The sequence below is a fragment of the Aotus nancymaae genome, unplaced genomic scaffold, assembly GCF_030222135.1.
Source record: "Aotus nancymaae isolate 86718 unplaced genomic scaffold, 86718_ANA_hifiasm-v0.15.2.pri h1tg000079l, whole genome shotgun sequence".
Classification (NCBI taxonomy): domain Eukaryota; kingdom Metazoa; phylum Chordata; class Mammalia; order Primates; family Aotidae; genus Aotus; species Aotus nancymaae.
The window spans coordinates 20,968,797-20,989,087 of NW_026988494.1; the positions used below are offsets into that span (position 1 = coordinate 20,968,797).

The 20,291-nt window shown below is 37.8% G+C and overlaps 1 protein-coding gene across 4 annotated transcripts in view; it reads left to right on the forward strand.

Moving 5' to 3' along the window:
• Nucleotides 1-20,291, forward strand: part of PPP3CC (protein phosphatase 3 catalytic subunit gamma) — a 101,176-nt gene that overhangs the window by 44,213 nt on the left and 36,672 nt on the right. For all 4 annotated transcript variants that reach the window (XM_012435199.2, XM_012435201.2, XM_012435200.2 and 1 more), the window contains exons 4-5: nt 6,854-6,965; nt 19,866-20,011. In XM_012435199.2, the coding sequence (XP_012290622.1) occupies nt 6,854-6,965; nt 19,866-20,011 (258 nt within the window). The remainder of the gene's footprint in view (nt 1-6,853; nt 6,966-19,865; nt 20,012-20,291) is intronic.

Here is a 20,291-nt window from a genome sequence, read left to right on the forward strand (position 1 = left end):
ATCCTGATATATAAAATAAGGAAATAAAACTTGAAATTAGAAGCTGATAAGCACATCACCAAACACTGGACACTTATGTTACACTACATTTATTGAAAATTATTTTTCTTTCTTCAATAATAAATTAGCCTTAGCTTACTGAAACTTTTTACTTTGTAAGATTTTTAATTTTTTAAACTTTTTGACTCTTTTGTAATACCACTTAGCATAAAATATATTATGCAGCTGTACAAAAATAGTTTTTCCTTATATTCTTTTTTTTTTTTTAAAGTGATTTGCGCCAAATAAAATAGCTCATAACAAAGTCAATATGAGGCCTGTATCTCTCAGGCCTGGGCCTCTTATTCCTTTGATTTGGATCTTGTGCCCTAACTTTTCCTAGGAGATTCTTCCCAATTGATGTCTTTTTTTTTTAGAAAGTGATAGTCTACAGAATTCTACAGATTTCAGGTACTGTGGACCTATTCTGTATGGATTCTAAAAAGAGGACGAATTTTCTTTTTCTTTTTTTTTTTTTAAGAGAGAAAGAAAGAAAAAGAGGGAGAGAGAACAGGATTCTTGCTCTATTGCCCGGGCCGGAATGCAGTCTAAAAATAGGTATTAAAAACCTCTTTTATGCCGATAATTGTGCTTAACAACGGAGACAGGAAGGAATAAGGGAAGAAAATAACAAACAAACAGCCAACCAATATTTTATTTAAGTCTGTGAAATGCTATGCAAATGCTGAAGAGTGATTTACTTTAAATTATATAGTCACTTTCAAAATAGGTGTAATATGATACTGAGAAAAATGTATGTTCTGTGTACTGGGGTGGAGAATTCTATAAATATTCACTAAGTTTACTTATTCCACGTCTAAGTTCAAATCATAGATGTCCCTATTAATTTTCTATGTCGTTGATCCGTCAAATATTAACAATGTGGTGTCAAAATCTCGCGCTATTATTGTGTGGGAGTCCAGGTCTCTTTATAAGTCATTAAGAACTTGTCTTGTGTATCTGGGTGCTCCTGTATTGGGTGCATATATATTTATAAGCATTAACTCCTGTTGTTGCATTGATCCTTTTACCATTATGTAATATCCTTCTTTGTTTCTTTTAGTCTTTGTTATTATTAAAGTCTATCTTATGTATTTTGTGAGAGACGAAAGTTACAACTCCTGTTTGTTTGTTTGTTTTCTTCCATTTAATTGGTGAATCTTCCTCCATCCCTTTGTTTTGAATCTTTGTATGTCGTTGCTTGTGAAATAGATCTGGATACAGCGTACCGATGGGTTTTGACTTTTTATTCAATTTACCTGTCTGTGTCTTTGATTGGGGCATTTAATCCATTTAAATTTAGAGTTAATATTAATATTTGTGAGTTCAATATTGTCATTTAATGCTAGCTGGCTATTTTGCCCATTAGTTGATGTAGATTCTTCATTATAGAGATACTCTTTACATTTTGATAAGTTTTTGGGATGACTGATACTGGTTGCTCCTTTCTGTTTGTAGTGCTTCTTTCAGAAGCTCTTGTAAAGCAGGCCTGGTGGTGATGAAATCTCTGAGTGCTTGCTTGTTCTCGAAAAATTTTCTTTTTCCTTTGCTTATGAAGCTTAGTTTGGCGGGATATGAGATTCTGGGTTGAAAATTCTTTTCTTTGAGGATATTGAATATTGACCCCCACTCTCTTCTAGTTTGTAGGGTTTCTAGTGAGAGGTCTGCTGTGAGTCTGATTGGCTTCCCTTTATGGGTAACGTGACCTTTCTCTCTAGCTGCCCTTAGAATTTTCTCCTTTATTTCAACCCTAGTGAATCTAGCGATTATGTGTCTTGGAGTTGCTCTACTTGAGGAATATCTTTGTGGTGTTCTCTGGATTAGCTGGAGTTGAGTATTGTCCTGTCTTACTAGATTAGGAAAGTTTTCCTGAATATCCTGAAATTCTTTTCCAACTTGGATTCATTCTCTTATGACATTCAGGTATACCTATCAATCGTAAATTAGGTCTTTTCACATAGTCCCATATTTCTTGGAGACTTTGCTCATTCCTTTTTATTCTTTCTTCTCTAATCTTGTCTTCTCATTTCATTTCATTAAGTTGGTCTTCGACCTCTGATATCCTTTCTTTTGCTTGATCAATTCGACTGTTAAAACCTGTGCATACTTCGTGACTCGTATTGTGTTCTTCACTTCCATTAATTCACTTATATTCCTCTCTAAGTTGTCAATTCTCGTTAGCATTTTGTCAAACCTTTTTTCAAAGTTCTTAGTTTATTTACATTGAGCTAGAACATGTTCTTTTAGCTCACTAAAGTTCCTTATTATCCGCTTTCTGAAGCGTAAATCTGTTATTGGAACGCACTCGTTCTCCATCAGGCCTTGTTCTCTTGTTGATGAGGAACTGTGATCACCTGTAGAAGGAGAGGCATTCTGATCTTGGGTATTCTCAGCCTTTTTACGCCGGTTTCTTCCCATCATTGTAAGTTCATTGTAAGTCGTCTTTGTAATTGCCTACTTTCAGATTAGGTCTCTGAGTGGACGTCCAACTTGTTGATTCCCAGCGCCGAAATCTGAGCAACCCACTGTGCCGGCAAAACAGTGGCATTAAGATTCGTGGTGCTTTTCTGCACGGGAATCTCCAGACTGGCTTCCCTCTTGAGTCCCTTCTTCAATCAGGTAAATGGGTGACTCTGCCTTCCCAGAGCTCCAAACGTCGATCAAAAGGGGACCGAGTCCCGTTCATTCTGCACTGAGAACTGCCGCGCCGGGGCGCCAGCAAAACTGCGACGCCGGTGACGAGAGTCACCCTGGTGACCTATGGGGCTCCTCTGCTGGGAATCTTCCGGTCCGTGGGTAACAAAAATTTGTCTGAAAGTGTGGCTTCCTCTCATTCTGTGCGCTTTCTCTGGGAGCTGCAATCCCAAGCTGCTAGTGATCAGCCATCTTGGATCTCTCTCCTTCTATATTCTTATTCTATAAGCTTTATTCTATGAAAAAATTTTTTTACTTTTAAAATTTTTTGGTACGAATGAAAGACAGACACACACACACATAAACACACACACATACACATGCACACGCACACACGCCTAGGCTTACAGAGGGTCAGGATAATCATTATCGCTGTCTTTCACCTCCACATCTTGTCCCACTTGAAGGCCTTCAGGGGCAGTAGCAGTCATGGAGCTGTCATCTCCTATAACAGTGCCTTCTGCTAGAATTCCTCCTGAAGGACCTGCCTGGGGATGTTTCACAATGAGCCTTTTTCTTTTGTAAATGGAGCAAACTTGAAAATAATTACAAAAAGTATAGTATAGTAAATATACAAACCAGTAACATTTATTATCAAGTATTATGTACTGTCCATAATTGTATGTGCTGTACTTTTATATGGCTGGTATTGCAGTAGGTTTTTTTACATCAGCATCACCACAAACGTGAGTAATGCATGTAGACATTATGATAGCTACATCGCTAGGTTGTAGGAATTTTTCAGTTCTATTTTAATTTTATGGGACTATTGTCCTATATGTGGTGTGTTGTTGACCGAAACAACATTACATGGTACATGATTGTGTTGATGTATCTGTTTCTCAACATAGGCCTCTGTGTTAGTTCTTTTTCATGCTGCTGATAAAGACATACCTGAAATTGGGAACAAAAAGAGGTTTAATTGGACTTACAGTTCCACAAGACTGGAGACGCCTCACAATCATGGCATGAGGCAAAAGGCACTTTTTATGGCGGTGGCAAGAGAAGAATGAGGATGAAGCAAAAGTGGAAACCCCTGATAGTTACTGTTAGGGGTTATATAATTTACATTAGTTATGATAGTTACATTAGTAACTAGTAACATATGATAGTTACATTAGTAATTAGATAGAAACCTCATCAAATCTAATGACACTTTTTCACTATCACAAGAATAGCATGGGAAAGTCCAGCCTCCATGATTCAGTTACCTCCCCCAGGTGTGGGAATTCTGGTAGATACAATTCAAGTTGAGATTTGGGTGAGGACACAGCCAAACCGTATCAATTTTTTGCTTGTGTTTTGAGGCTGTGAAATATATCCAGAATATTTCATGATTGGTATATACAGTTGATTATCATCATTCATGGGTTCTGTATTTGCAAATATGCCTGTGCCTCTTTGATAAAATTTATTTGTAACCTCAAATTCAATACTTACAGTGCTTTTGTGCTCACTGGTAGACATGTGGATAGTGAGTCTCCCAATACGCATGTTACCACCTCAGATCAAACAAGGCCATACTCTCTCTTCTTGTTTTAGCTCTCATGCTGTAAACATTATTCTTTTCATGATCTATTGTGCCTGAATGCCAATCTCTATAGTTTCTGCTTTATCTTTCCTGCATTTTTTATGTACGAAGTAGATATATACATATGAATTTCTTTTATATTTTCTTCTTTATTATATAGAGGGTGGCATACTATAGCTACTCTTGTACTTTTTTTTTTTTTTTAAGACAGAGTCTCATCTGATACCCAGGTTAGAGTGCAGTGGCATGATCATGATAATAGCTCACTGCAGCCTCAAACTCCTTGCCTCAGGGGGTCTTCCTGCCTCAGCCTCCTGAGTAGCTGGGACTACAGGCATGTGACCACCATATCTGGCTAATTTTTAAATGTTTGGAAAAGATGGGGTTTTGCTATATTGTGCATATTGGTCTTAAACTCCTGGCCTCAAACGATCCTCCTGCCTTGGCCTCCTAACGCACTGGGATTGCATTTGTGAGCCATTGTACCCAGCCATACTTTGCTTTTTTTAATCTAAAAACATATCCTGGAAATCACTCCAAATCACTTTATCACTATCTTTCTCATCCTTGTGCTTTATTATGTGACTGTTTCACAGCATAGCCTCTCTCCTGTGTATGGTCATTTACATTGTTCCTAATATTTTACTATTACACATGTGGTACAGCCTTGTGCATGTTTATTTTCATATTGTTGGAGTTGTATATTCAAGATAGATTCCTGGAAGTGGGCCAAAAGTTGAATGTGTATTTTTGTCAGTTTGACCAAATTTTTTTTTACTATGGAAATTATTATTATTATTATTATTATTATTATCATCATCATCGAGATGGAGTTTTGCTCTGTTGCCTAGGCTAGAGGGTAGTGGCGTGATCTTGGCTCACTGCAACCTCCACCTCCCAGCTTCAAGTGATTCTCCTGCCTCAGCCTCCAGAGTAGCTGGAATTGCAGGTGCCCACCACCATGCCCGGCAAATTTTTGTATTTTAGAAGAGATGAGGTTTCACCATGTTGGCCAGGCCGGTCTTGAACTTTTAACCTCAGGTGATCTGCCTGCCTCGGCCTCCCAAAGTGCTGGGATTACAGGCATGAGCCACCACCCCGGCCTATTTTAATTTTTGTATGGTCAAATTTATCCATCTTCTATTGTCTCTGAATTTTTAGTCATTAGTTGTAAGTTCTTACCTACACCAATTTTGACCTACAGTAGGCTTAAGAAGAACTCATTCGTGTTTTCTTCTAGAACTTGTGTGGTTTTATCTTTTTTCATTTAGATCCCTCATTCCTTTGTTGTTTATTGTACATTGCATGAGATATGGATCTAATTTTATCTTTTCTTTAAAAATGGCAATCACTTGTCCCAGAGCCATTTATTTAAAAGTTCATCATTATTATTACTGTGATTTGAGATGCCACCTTTATCATATAACAGGTTTTTATAAGTACTTTTATACTATATCTGTAGTATAAAACTCCACTGCTATATTTATCTACTTAAGGGCCAGTACCACTGTTTTGATTATAGATGCTTTATAGTATGTTTTAACATCTGGCAGGAGTAGTCTGCCCTCATAATGTCTCTTTTTAGTGTTTTCCTGGCTATTCTTGGATGTTCACTTTTCCATATTAATTTTAGGGTCAACTTGTCTAACTCCATAAGATAGTTTGTATTTTTCTTGGAATTGCAATGATTTATAAGTTAAATTAGGGAGAACGGTAATCTTTTAATGTTATTTTATTCTATCCAAGAACAGCGGTTGCCTTTCCATTATTTCATGTCTACTTTTATGTCTTAAAGGGGCATTTAAAAATTTTCCTTGTATGGATTTTGCATATTTCTTGTTAAATTTATTCCTATGTCTTTAGTCCTCTTTGTTGCTGTTACAAACGGGGATTTCGCTCCATGATGTTCTGTTGATTGTTTCTGCATAGAAGGTCTATTTTTTTTTTAAAGATGGGATCTCCGTGTGTTGCCCAGGTTGACCTTGAACTCCTGGGCTCAAGTGAGCCTTCTGCCTTAGCCTCCTGAGTAGCTGGGACCATATGCATGCCACTGTGCCCCAGGGCTATTGATTTTGTATGTTAATTTTATATCCTGCTAGTTTACTGAATTATTTTATTATTTGAGTTAGTTTTATCATTGATTTTGGGGACGTTACATCTTTACCCATTCTTAACCCTCTAATTAAGGTGTAATCCTATTGGCTAATACCCTCCCACCAGTTTTGAATAGTAGCAGAAATAGTAAACATTCTTGCCTTGTTTCTGGTCTTAGTGGAAATGCCTTTAGTGTTTCAGAATTAAATAAAATACAGGTTTTAGGATTAATATATATGTGAGTGACTTTCTGAGAGAGTTCTAGATATTTAGATAGAACATGAGAACAGAGAGATTAGAGAGAGATTTCTATGAAGGCAACTCTATGAAATTCTAGGGCAATTAGTGTATCACATTCAAAAGCTAGAAGGTTTCATTTTCAATTTGGAAGTAGCAATGAGATATGCCATTATAGCAAGTCATTTGAATTTATATAAATTGTGTTTATGCATTATGAAGTTCACAAAGAAAATTTTATCCTTGAATTTCTTGTAGTGTGTGCTGTATTTATGGAGTTTAAAGATTAATCATCCCAAAACATTGTTTCTGCTTCGGGGAAATCATGAATGCAGGCATCTTACAGACTATTTCACCTTCAAACAGGAATGTAAGTATAATCTCTCCTCCGGAACGTTTTTAGTTACTTTTTAACCTGTCCTAAAGTAAGTTAAACATAAAGAGAAAAGAAACTAATGGAATTCAAATGCTTCCTGTCCTTTTGTTTGTTGTAATTTTTTTCACCTGCTAAGAACTAAGATTCTTTCTTCTTCTAAGACATTTATTTTGAATATAACTTTTAGATTCTCCCTTATTTATAAAATAATTAATTTGAGAATTCGGAAAGCATAGAGAAGTCTAAAGAAGATAAAAGTGTCCATAATCATGGCACTTAGAGGTAATCCCTGTTATCGTACTGTTTGAAATATGGTCTTCTATTCTTTTTTTATGTATATATAAAACCTATTATGAAATAGTTCAGGTATATATATCTGTATATATTTTAAAAATAAAATTGGGCTCATAAGTACTGTTTAATAAATTTCTGTTTCACCAATGTAGTATTTTTTCCATATCGTTAAGTATTTTTGAAACCATGATTTTTTTTGTTGTTTTGTTTTTTGTTTTTTGTTTTTTAAGTTTTTATTTGGCACCAGATGACCAAGAAACCATTGTTTTTAAGTGTTATTTTAATTTTTTTAAGTAATCCATCTTACGAATGCACAATCATATATATAGCTGATTTAGTAATAGTCGTAGGATATTTAGGTTGTTTCTAACTATAAATACTACTGTAATGGTAAAAATAAGTTTCATATAAAACTAGAATTATTGGCCAGGTGCGGTGGCTCATGCTTGTAATCCTAGCACTTTGGGAGGCTGAGGCGGGTGGATCACAAGGTCAGGAGTTCAAGACCAGCCTGGCCAACATGGTAAAACCCCATCTCTACTCAGAATACAAAAATTAGCTGAGTGTAGTAGTGCAAACCTGTAATCCCAGCTACTCAGGAGGCTGAGGCAGGAAAATGGCTTGAACCCAAGAGGTTGAAGTTGCGGTGAGCCGAGATCACACCACTGCACTCCAGTCTAGGCGACACAGCGAGACTCCATTTCAAAATTTAAAAAAAAAGAAAAAAAGTAGAATTATTTAGAAAGTCGAAACATCACTAGCTGATTTAAAAACAAATAACATAGTGGGAGGCTGAGGCTGGACGATCCCTTCAACCCGGGAGTTCTAGAACAGCCTTGGCAATATGGCAAGACTCCATCTCAAAAAATACAAACTGATAGATTTCTTTGACCAGAATCTGCTACTCATAATTGGCTCCTCACTAACAGACAGTATGTTGGAGACTATGTTGGGGATGTTTGGGAGATCCTGCCCAGGGCATTTGCATTTTTAGTTCTTCTTTCCCCAGATACCTATTTTCTTATAAGATATACATTCTGTTTCATTCATGTGATTTCTTCAGAGATTTTCTCCTTTGGTTGCTTTTCTAAATCATAATCTCATCATTTTACCCTCATACTTTTTTCTTTCATTTGTGTTTATCTATACCTGTGATTTATATATATTTATTTGTTTACTGTCTTTCTGTGCCACCAGCTCCATGATAGCAGGGAAATGTTTCGTTCACTGTTGTTTTCCCCAACACTCAAAACAGTATCTAGTTGCTCATAGGAGTTGCTTAATAAATATTGGTTGAGTTCATTTGAATGAATGAGCATCTATGATTTGTATCTTTAGAACAAACTCTCAAAAAAGAATTTCTGGGTTAGAGGGCAGGCACATTTTAAAGACTTTTGACATACTCTAAGTCCTCCAGAAAATATGTATATTGGGTTATACTCCAAAATATTTTTTTTATTTTTGTAATGAAACTACTGAAATAAACAAAAGCAAAATTATACCTGTTTTGATTTCTAAAATGTTAGGATATTCTCTATAAAATAAGGAAGCTAAACTAAATATCTTGGGTCCCATCTGGCTCTAAAATCTACCCCTCTTAAGGAATCCTGAATATATAAATATACTTCAGTGTTCATATGGCTGATATTTTGATCATGGATTTCATTTTATATCTTATTCAGATTTTTCTGCAGATTATTATCTTAGAAGAATATATTATAAAATATTTAAACTTTTATTTCAAGAATAATTTTCAACGTTAAAAAAACTTTTAAATTTGTTTTCAGAGACTTGGACTTTATCCAACTGCCCACAGATCCCTTTACTGATAGGTAGATTGCAATTTGTAGTGTTTTATATGCTCATATGAATTCTTGCTATCCTTAGCTTTCTACATTGGAGATAGTAGTTGTAATGACAACTTCCCTCCTAGTAGAGCCTCCGAGAAAAGGTCTTTGTTATTAAAATAAATTTTAGAGGATAAGCACTTCTTAAAAATTCTGTCAAAAAAGTCAGCTGCAAGAGGGCAAGATACAGATCCTTCCAGCCCTTGGTGACTTACTGGAATAAACACTTTAAATCAGCAGCTAATTACCAGGAAGTTTTAAATCTACTGTTGCTGGCTGTTTAAATTGCTGTAGGCTGAGCGAGGTGGCTCACGCCTGTAATCCCAGTACTTTTGGAGGCCGAGGTGGGCGGATCACTTGAACCCAAGAGTTCAAGACCAGCCTGGGCAACATGGTGAAACCCCAGCTCTACAAAAAAAACACACACAGGAAATGAGCTGTGCATGGAGGCACTCACCTGTAGTCCGAGCTACTCAGGAGGCTGAGTTGGGAGGATCACCTGAGCCCGGGAGTTTGAGGCTATAATGAGCCATGATCACCACTGCACTCCAGCCTGGGAGACAAAGTGAGACCCTGTCTCAACAACAACAACAACAACAATGACAAGGTGTAAAGTATTTGAAGAGCAATTTTGTATATATATAAAAATTTTAAGTGCATATCCCCATTTTAAGTGTGACTATGATCTAGCAGTCACACTTGTAGGAATTTATTACACAGATTTTATTAACTTTTTAAATGCTGCGTTAAAAAATTATCACAAATTTAGTGGCTTAAAAGAGCATATTTATTATCTCATAGTTATTGTAGGTCAGAAGTCTAGGCACAGTGTGGCTAGATTCTCTGTGCAGGATCTCACTGAGCTGAAATCAAGGTGTTGCCAGTTCTCATCTGGGGCTTGGGGTCTTTTTCCAAGGTCACTTGTTGGCAGTCCTTGTAACTGTAGGATTACGGTCCCTGTTGTCCTGTTAGCTGTTGACCAAGAATGGCTCTCAGCTTCTTGATGTTGTTTGCAGTTCTTTAACATGTCACCTCCAGTGGTAGCTCCCAATATGAATATTTTCTTTTTTTTTTCTGGTTTTTTTAGATGGTTTCTTGCTCTGTCTCCCTGGCTGGAGTGCAGTGGCGTGATCTTGGCTCACTGCAAACTCCACCTCCTGGGTTCAAGCAATTCTCCCGGCTCAGCTTCCCGAGTAGCTGCGATTCCAGGCATCTGCCATCATGCCCGGCTAATTTTTGTATTTTTGTAGAGACAGGGTTTCACCATGTTGGTCAGGCTGGTCTTGAACTCCTGATCTCAGGTGATCCACCTGCCTCAGCCTCCCAAAGTGCTGGGATTACAGGTGTGAGCCACCACACCCAGCCCTAATGTTTGCTTTTTTCCAGGCTGGCCTGAGTGCAGCTCTCTGACTTTCTCTTTTGTGATTGGCTAGCTGCTCACTCAGTTTTCAAAAGGCTCACCTTAGGTCAGGCATGGTGGCTCATGCCTGTAATTTCAGCACATTGGGAGGCCAAAGGGCCTCAATCACTTGAGGCCAGGAGTTCAAGACCAGCCCGGGCAACATAGTGAGACCTCATCTCTACCAAAAAGGAAATAAAAAAATTAGAATCAGTCAGCCTGCATGGTGGTGCAAGCCTGTAGTCCCGGCTACTTGGTAAGCTGAGACCAAAAGATAGACTGAGCCTGGGAGTTTGAGGTTACAGTGGGCTATGATTATGCCACTGTACTCTAGCGTGGGTGACAGAGTGAGACCCTTTCCCTAAAAATAAGTAAATAAGTAAGTAAATAAATAAATAAATGGTTCACCTGATTAGGTGAAGATATCTGTCTTTCCTCCTGTATAATGGGACAAAATAATGGGAGTCTCATTATCATACTTACAGTTTCCATCCACTGAAAGAGGATGGAATTATAGATACAAAGAGGATGGATTATAGATACAAAGATGTAGGTCAATGCAGGTCATTTTAGAAATTGTCTACCACACAGATATACTCACAAAGAGAAAGATACGGATGCTTAAGGATGTCTACTGCAGTGTTAATTATAACAACAACAACAACAGTAAAAAGATAATCTAAATGTCAACAAGACACTGATGAAGTAAGTGATAATGTGCTTTTTAACAATGGAATGCTAGGCAGCTGTTGAAAGACCAAGGTGGCCAGGTGCGTGGCTTATGCCTGTAATCCCAACACTTTGGGAGGCCGAGATGGGGGCATTGCTTGAGCCCAGGAGTTCAAGACCAGCCTGGGCAACATAGTAAGACCCTTTCTCTACAAAAAATTTAAAAATTAGCTGAGTGTGGTGGCATGTGCCTATAGTTCCAGCTACTTGGGAGGCTGAGGCAGGAGGATTACATGAGCCCAGGAATTCTAGGCTGCAGTGAGTTGTGATCACCACACTCCAGCGTGGGTGATAGAGCAAGACTCTGTCTCTGAAAGCAAAAGAAAGATAGGCAAACCAAAATATACCCATAATACGTACTGATATGGAGAGATGCTAAGATATTTTGTAAGCCATTTGTAGAGCATGTAAATGGCCATCTCCTTTGTAAATTAAAATATTTAATGTACAATAGAAATCATTAACAGTGGAAGTTGGGTTAAGAGAACTTATACTTTTTTTTTTTTGAGATGCGGTGTTGACACATTGCCCAGTCTAGTCTTACATTCGTGCAATCCTGTAGCCTTAGCCTCCTAGGTAGCCGAGACTATAGGTGCATGCCATCACAGATGGCTTACTTTTAATTTTATGTCCTCTCTACTATTGTTTGAATTATTTTTTACTACCACTGTGTACTACTATTTTACCAACACTATGTACCACTATTTTTCAAAGTAATTTAAAACTTACCCAGTTTGGGTCCAAGCATTTGAAAAGCTTTGTAAAGAACCTGAGGTGGTTCAGCTCTGTGCTGCTGGTTAAGAATGACTACTCCGGAATCTTTGGGAAGCTTCTATTATCTGTCCTTTGGGAACCACTTCACCAAATAACAAAAATTAGAAATATTTTATTTTATATTATTTTTCTAAATCAAACTTGGAGTATTCCTTAACACCTTCATTTCTTACCTGGGAAAATTAAATAATGCGTATAGCAGTTAACAAATGCCCTGGAATGTAATGCTTGCTATAAGTCAGCTATTTTTATTAATTAGGAGTAGATAAGTAATGAAGAAAGCTGCCTGTGACTGCATTTGTTTTGAATTAAGTTTCAGAGTTTTTTTAGGTGACATTTTATTTAATTATTCTTTGTCTTATCAGAGTTTTTTTTTAATTTTTCATTTTTATGAGTATATAGCAGGTATATTTATTTATGGGATACATGAGATTTTGATACAGGGATGCAATGTGTAATAATAACAGAGATTTTTTTTGACAGGTATAAATGGTTCAGACTATTTTTAGAAGATGGAACAACAATAGGTCCTGGAAACATTTTAAGTGTCTTATTTTGCCCAGAATTTCTTTGGTTTTTATTTGCTTTTCACATGACTTAACTGTAGTTAAACCTGATGGCTTTCTTCTTCTCCTGTCTACCAAGATAGATTGTCTCTTGTTATAATGCTGCATCTGAAATGTAAATAAATCTTGGAATGAGCACACAAATTCAAGTATAAATTGAAAAATTTATTCCTGTATAAGGAGAGAGCATGTGTGCTGCTCTGTATGGGTGTTTTTACTGATAAGCTGATCACTCTTAAAGGGCCACTGTGGCTTCTAGAATTAGCACCTTATAATTACTAAGGGATGCTTAGTTTCAGATTCTGCAGCTGTAATCTTGTTCATGTTTTTAAGCAAGAGGTGGGTGAAGGCTTTTCTTATATCAACCTTAAGTTGCTTTATAATGTACAGATTTTTAAAAAATATTCCTTTCTTCAGAGAAAAGTATCATTTTTTTCCATTTTAAAAAAATTGATATATAATAGTTGTACCTATTTTTGAGGTACATTTGATATATTGAATATATGTATATAATTATAATTATCAAGTCAGGGTAACTTCAATATCCATCAGTTCAAACATTAACCTTTTTTTTTGTCTAATAGTTAAACAAAAAAAATTTTTCTTGAGAGACAGGGTCTCATTCTGTTGTCCAGGCTGGTGTACAATTGTGTAATCATAGCTCACTGCAACCTTGAACTCCTGGGCTTAAGTGATTCTCTTGCCTCAGCCTCCTGAGTAGCTGGAACTATAGGTGCATGCCACCTTGCCTGGCTAATTTTTAAATTTTTTGTAGACACTGAGTCTTGCTTATGTTGCCAAGGCTGATCTTGAACTTCTCATGATCCTTCCACCTTGCCCTCCCAAAGTGCTGAGATTACAGGTGTGAGCCTCCATGCCCAGCCCCTAACAGTTCATTTTTGACATATTATTTGTTTTTACAAAAATATTTCTTTATTGTTACGTCCTTAGAAAGCAAGAAACGTAGTGTTTTCCTTTCTTTCTTTCTTTTTTGAGACAGGGTCTTGCTCTGTTGCCCAGGCTGGAGCACAGTGGTAAAAATCATAGTTCACTGCAGCCTCAACCTCCCATGCTCAAGTGGTCCTTAAACCTCAGCCTCCTGAGTGGCTGGGACTACAGGTGCAAGCCACCATGCCCAGTCTATTTTTATGTATTTATTTTCTTCGAAGGAACCTAGTGTTTATATTATTCTGTAAAAGCTCTGGGTCCAAGCTCATAGCTCTAGGTTGAAGTTTCTAAAGTAAATGAATTTGTCATTTCTACGAACCATTTTTTTTAAAATGTACAGTTAAGGCCAGTCATGATGGCTCACGCCTGTAATCCCAGCACTTTGGGAGGCCAAGGCAAGTGGATCATTTGAGGTCAGGAGTTCAAGACCAGCCTGGCCAATATGGTAAAACCTTTTCTCTACCAAAAATAAAAAAATTAGCCAGGCGTGGTGGTGTGTGCCTGTATTTCCAGCTACTTGGGAGGCTGAGACAGGAGAATCACTTGAACCTGGGAGGCGGAGATTGTGGTGAGCTGAGATCGTGCCACTACACTCCAGCCTGGCAACAAAAGAAGACTGTGTCTTAAAAAAAAAAAAAAAGTATAGTTAAATAGCTTACTGACATGTTCCAGAAACTCCTGTAATTTTACTAATGAAAGCAGTATTGTTATGACAACTGGATTTTTAAAAAAATAAACACATATTGTTTGTCATTAGTCATTGCAGCATGATTTAGAGCAGCAACAGATGGGTCTAATTAGATTGTGATATATCCGTAAAGCAAAATACTATGTAGATGTTAAAAAATTACAAAGCTCTCCTGTAGGGGAGGCAAAATTTTACCTTTACTCTCTTAGGGTTTTTCAGCTGGGCCTGAGAATTAAATTGACATGAGATAATTTTTTTCTTTTCTCGAGACAGAGTCTTGCTCTATTCCCCAGGCTGGAGTGCAGTGGCGCAATCTTGGCTCACTGCAACCTCCGCCTCCTGGATTCAAGTGATTCTCTTGCCTCAGCCTCCCTAGTAGCTGGGATTACAGGCACGTGCCACCACACCAGGCTAATTTTTTGTATTTTTAGTAGAGACAGGGTTTCACTATGTTGGTCAGGCTGGTCCTGACCTCGTGATCTGCTTGCCTCGGCCTCGCAAACTGCTGGGATTACAGGCTTGAGCCATTGTGCCCAGCGCCATAAGATAAATTAATAGGAGAAGAGCACACAAATTTATTTAATGTAAGTGCTACATAACATGGGAGCCGCTATAAGGAAATGAAGACCTAGAGACTCGGAGGTGAACACTTACATGCTGAATTGGACAAAAAGTAGTAAGTTGTGAAAAAGTAACTAAATGATGTGAGGAGACTGGAAGATAAGAGTTATTTGAGTTCAGCCTCAACTATTAATCCTTGGTGGTAAAAATGTTATTTTCCTTCTAGTATAGGGAGGGAATCTTCTTTTCTTTTTGTTTTTTTAACTTTTATTTTAGGTTCAGTCGTACATGCGCAGGTTTGTTACATAGGCAAACTTGTGTCATAGGAGTTTGCTGTGCAGATTATTTTATCACCTAGTACCTATGACACAAGTATTTATTTTTTCTGATCCTCTCCCTCCTCCTACCCTCCACTTTCAAGTAGGCCCCAGTGTCTATTGTTCTGGGAGGGCATCTTTCAAATGTGACTTTCATCTCCTGCTTTTAAAAGGCAGTATGAGCTGGGCGCTGTGGCATGTGCCTGTAATCCCAACTACTTGGGTGGCTGAAATGGGAGGATTGCTTGAGTCCAGGAGTTTGAGGACCATCCTCGTCATGTAACAAGACCTTGTTTCAAAAAAATTAAAAAAAGAAGAAGAAACAGCATGAAGGTCAGAATGATCTTCTTGCACCTGGTGTTTTTCAAGTGCCTTTAACTCAAAGTTGTCAGTGTACCAGAGGAGCATATTTTGGGGTGACATATTCTTAACTCCTTCACTCTTCATCTGAAGATAGGGCATGATAGCCAAAATGTTTTCTTAAGTACAAAAAGCAAGTAAAGAACAGTATATATATGCTATCATTTATGTAAAAGCAAAAGGATATTTTAGAAAGAGAAGGAACATACACATCTGCATGTGTATGCATAGAACATCTGTGTAAAGACACCCAGGAAACTGGTAATATTGGTTACCTGCTGAGAGGGCAGGAGGCACAGTATACCCTTTTGTGGCTTTTAAAATTTGAGCTGTGTCTCACACCTATAATCCCAGCACGTTGGGAGACTGAGGTGGGAAGATCTTTTGAGGCCAGGAGTTCAAAGCTGCAGTATGCTATGATAATACCACTGCACTCCAGCTTGGATGACAGAATGAATCCCTGTCTCAGACAATAATAAGTACATAAAGCAAATAAAAATTGAAACAAAGACATAATCAGTGACTAGGCCAGATTGTGATTTCTTGCAAGTAGTGCTGACTCTCAAAGTTGCTTTCAAAGAATTTTGTTGAAAATTTTGTTTTGTTAATGTTGTATTATTGATACTAGTTAGAACTTATATCAGTGTCATCCTATGGCTGTAATGCATTTTTCCTTCATTATAGAAATAACTGTTTTATGGGATATATCTTAAAATTTGTCTTGAAAACAAAGCACTTGAATCAGCTAATTTAACCTCTGGGAGTTATATATTTGGCTATTTAGATTCTTCTATTCAAAATCTCATTTTAAAATAATGATTAAGAGGAATATTAGAGGGTAGTTAATAGAATGAACAGGTGTAAGCCCCAGTTCTGCATTACTAGCTTGCAGCTTTGGGAAAGTAAGCCTAATTTCCTGTTTTTAAATTAAGACAGTAATAGCTACTTCATAGGGTTTCTGTGAGTATTAAATACTTTTATCAGTTAACACATAGTACATACTAAGTGCCAGCATTATTCTGCATATTTTACATAAATTAATTAATGTAATCCTTATAGCAACCCTGAATCTACAATTCAGGGTATTATTATTATGACCATAGATAAGGAAACCAAGGCAGAGAGTTAAAATTTCTGTCCAAGGCCCCATAGCTGGTAAGTGGAGGGGGCTGAGGTTCTTCGAGTTGTGCAACAAGTTCCAGACTCCATTCTCTTCACCACGATGCCATGCCAGATGTTTAACTCACTGATAGACACATCATGAGTCTTCAATACATTTAAATAATAAAGGTAATTGGGCCAGGTACAGGTGCAGTACCTCATGCCTATAATCCCGGCACTTTGGGAGGCCGAGGTAGGAGGATTGCTTGAGGCCAGGAATTGAAGACCAACCTGGGCAGCATATTGAGACCCTGTCCCTACAAGTAATTTTTAAAAATTAGCTGGTTGTGGTTGCACATGCCTATAGTCCAAGCTACTTAGAAGATTTTGTGGGAAGACCACTTAAACCTAGGACTTTGAGGTTACAGTGAGCTCCAATTGCACTACTGCACTCCAGCCTAGGCAGTAGTAAGATCCTTTCTTTAAAAAATATTTAAAAATAGAGATAGCATAATTGTAAATGTTATTATATAAAGGTTACATATTCATCATAAAAATTAAGAATATACAGCTAAACTAAGAAAAATATAGATACCATCATCAATCAAACCCCTCAGAAAATTAAATGTTGGTAATTACATATGCACTTCATATATTTTGAAACAATAAAGATGCTAACATTTCATAGCCTATTTTATTCACATATTAATATAAGATGAACTCCTTTTTGCTTAATTTAATTTTTGACCTCCTGTTAATTTAAAAATGACAATATACTTCCTTACTTAACATCTTCAGACTTGGCATTCTTTTTGGAAGTAGGGTAAGAAATTATGTTGAGTCATTCTTAGGGTTGAAAGGCATTTATCAATGTAAGATGTCATGGAGCATGAATTAATAAGTAATGTAAATCCCTACCTATATTCAAGTGTAGGACTCCCATGGATGAATTTCTTACTGGCATTGGCAACAGAGGGAACTCTGGTTCCTAGGATTTTCAGGAGAAAAAGTCAGTCACTAACCATAAATTAAAGAATTTTTTGTTTGTTTTTTGCTTCCAACAGACTTTCTGGCCAATGCTAGATCTACTTTGAAATGGGTAAAATGTATTTAAAACAAAGCAGAGTATTAAGGATGTAACTGTAAGGAGAGGCAGCAATGCATGAGACATGGTTCTTGTTAACTTGGAGCTCCTAACTACTATAACGGCACTACAAAATGTTCTGAAAACCTCAAAGAAACCCACAGGCTCCCTTGATGAACTCAAACCCTGATCACCTAATACTGGCATTAAAGAGACATCTTCACACTCAGGGATGGAAGGCCTTACAACCTCAAGCGTGGTCTACTGGTTTTCACCTTCCTTAGGGATCTCTAATCATTCCTGCCACCCATATAGTACTGCAGTCTGGCCCAAATCTAGATCTATCATTCTTCACTTTATTACCTAAAGCCTTGCCAGGACCAGGCTCTGATCCTGAAACATGTCTTTTCTAAAGGCTTAGAGATCACAAAAATGAAATAAATAGAAATAATGACCAACTAGATAGTGTTACTCACTCGATACAGCTTTGTTCTCTTGATCCTGTAGGCTACCTCATCTTCCCAGAATCTTGGAAGAGGAGAAGGAGCTCACAGTTCTGCCGGGCTGCCTGAGTGTATTTTTTTTTTTTTTTTTTTTTTTGAGACAGAATCTCGCTCTGTCCCAGGCTGGAGTACAGTGGCATGATCTCAGCTCACTGAAACCTCCACCTCCTGGGTTCAAGTAATTCTCCTGCCTCAGCCTCCCCAGTAGCTGGGACTACAGGAGGCTGCCACTACATCCATCTAATTTTTGTATTTTTGGTAGAGATGGGATTTCATTATGTTGGCCAGGATGGTTTTGATCTCATGACCGCATGATCTACCCGCCTCAGCCTCCCATAGTGCTGGAATTACAGGTGTGAGCAACTACGCCCGGCCTCCTGACTGTACTTCTGGTCTTCTCTACCCACACACACCCCTGAGCACAGCTTGACTTTTGGAAACCAAGGCCAAGAAAGAAGAAAATGTTCCTTTTTTTCTTTAATACCCATTTTCTAGTTTCCCACCTATTATTTCATGACGTTTCCTTTCCAGAGATTTGTGGATACCCCTCCTCCCACCCGTTGATGTGTTTCCTTATTCTGTAGCCCCAAGTTGACAACCACATCAAAACATAATTTATTAAGCCAAACATTTATTTTCTACTGTTTAGAGACAGAGTCTCACTCTGTTACCCAGGCTGGAGTGCAGTGGCACTATTGTAGCTCATTGCAGCCTCAAATTCCTGGGCTCAATCTGTCCTCCCACCTTGGCCTCCCAAGTAGGTGTGCGCCCCCATAGCCAGCTAATTTTGTGTTTTAACTTTCTGTGAAAATGAGGCCTCACTGTGTTGCCCAGGCTGGTCTCAAACTCCTGGCCTCAAGCGATCCTCCCACCTCAGCCTTCCAAAACACTGGGATTACAGGCATGAGCCACCATACCAGCTTAAGCCAAATGTTTTTATAGAAAAAAAAAAAAAAAATTGGAAAAAGACATAATTTGCTTACAGAGCTTAAAAATCATGAGCAAAAACATTATTGACATTTTATTGTTGTCGCTTAAGATTCTAGTTGCCACTTATATATCTTCAATACTCCTAAGGGATCTTTAAGACTCAATGAAATATTCAGACTCACAAGACTATCATGGACCCTGCTTGTCATCCATATACTTAGAAGGATACACGTCAGGAAAGGCAGCACTGGGTGTTCCTTTTCAGTGGAGTGGTCCTCACCAGAGTGCATACAGAAAGTCCAGTGGCTTTCTGTCTCTCTTGCCTTCTCCCATCCTCCCACCAGCTCAGGTACAAGGAAACAGTATCCACAGTGGGAAGATTAGGTAGCCATCCTGGTATAGAAGCCTCATGCATCAAAAGTGTCGATGTGTGTTGTAAAACTACCTTCAGAGGATCCTAAAGCTGTAGCTTCCCACTAGATACCTGGGTAATTTTTACCACAAGCCACATTGCTTAATAACACAGTGGACAGTCACCTTATCAAGTTTCCAAGCAACAGAGCTTGAAAGTTAATCCAAGGTCATACTTGTCTTTAAGAGGAGAGAGGTTTTTTTTAACCTATTATCTACAACTTTTCAAAAGTATCTTTACAAAGATAATTGTGCTTTCAATTTATCTGAAATAAATGTCTTTAAAATAGCTCCATATTCTCCTGTCCTATATCCTTTTTCAAATGTGATACAATTTACATTTTAACTTTTCTTCAACTGACTGGTTTTCCTTTTTTATTAGGTCGAATCAAATATTCTGAACAGGTGTATGATGCCTGTATGGAGACATTTGACTGTCTTCCTCTTGCTGCCCTCTTAAACCAGCAGTTTCTGTGTGTACATGGAGGAATGTCACCTGAAATTACTTCTTTAGATGACATTAGGAAAGTAAGTAATCTTTTATTATTCTCATAATTTTTAAAATGTGTGTTTTGTTGTTGTTGTTGTTGTTTTTGAGACAGAGTCTCTCTCTGTCACCCTGGCTGAAGTGCAGTGGTGGAACTTCAGCTCACTGCAACCTCCACCTACCTGGTTCAGCCTCCTGAGTAGTTGGATACAGGTTCGCACCACCACGCCTGGCTAATTTTTATAATTTTAGTAGAGACAGGATTTTACCGTTTTGGCCAGGCTGGTCTTGAACTCCTGGCCTCAAGTGATCTGCCCACCT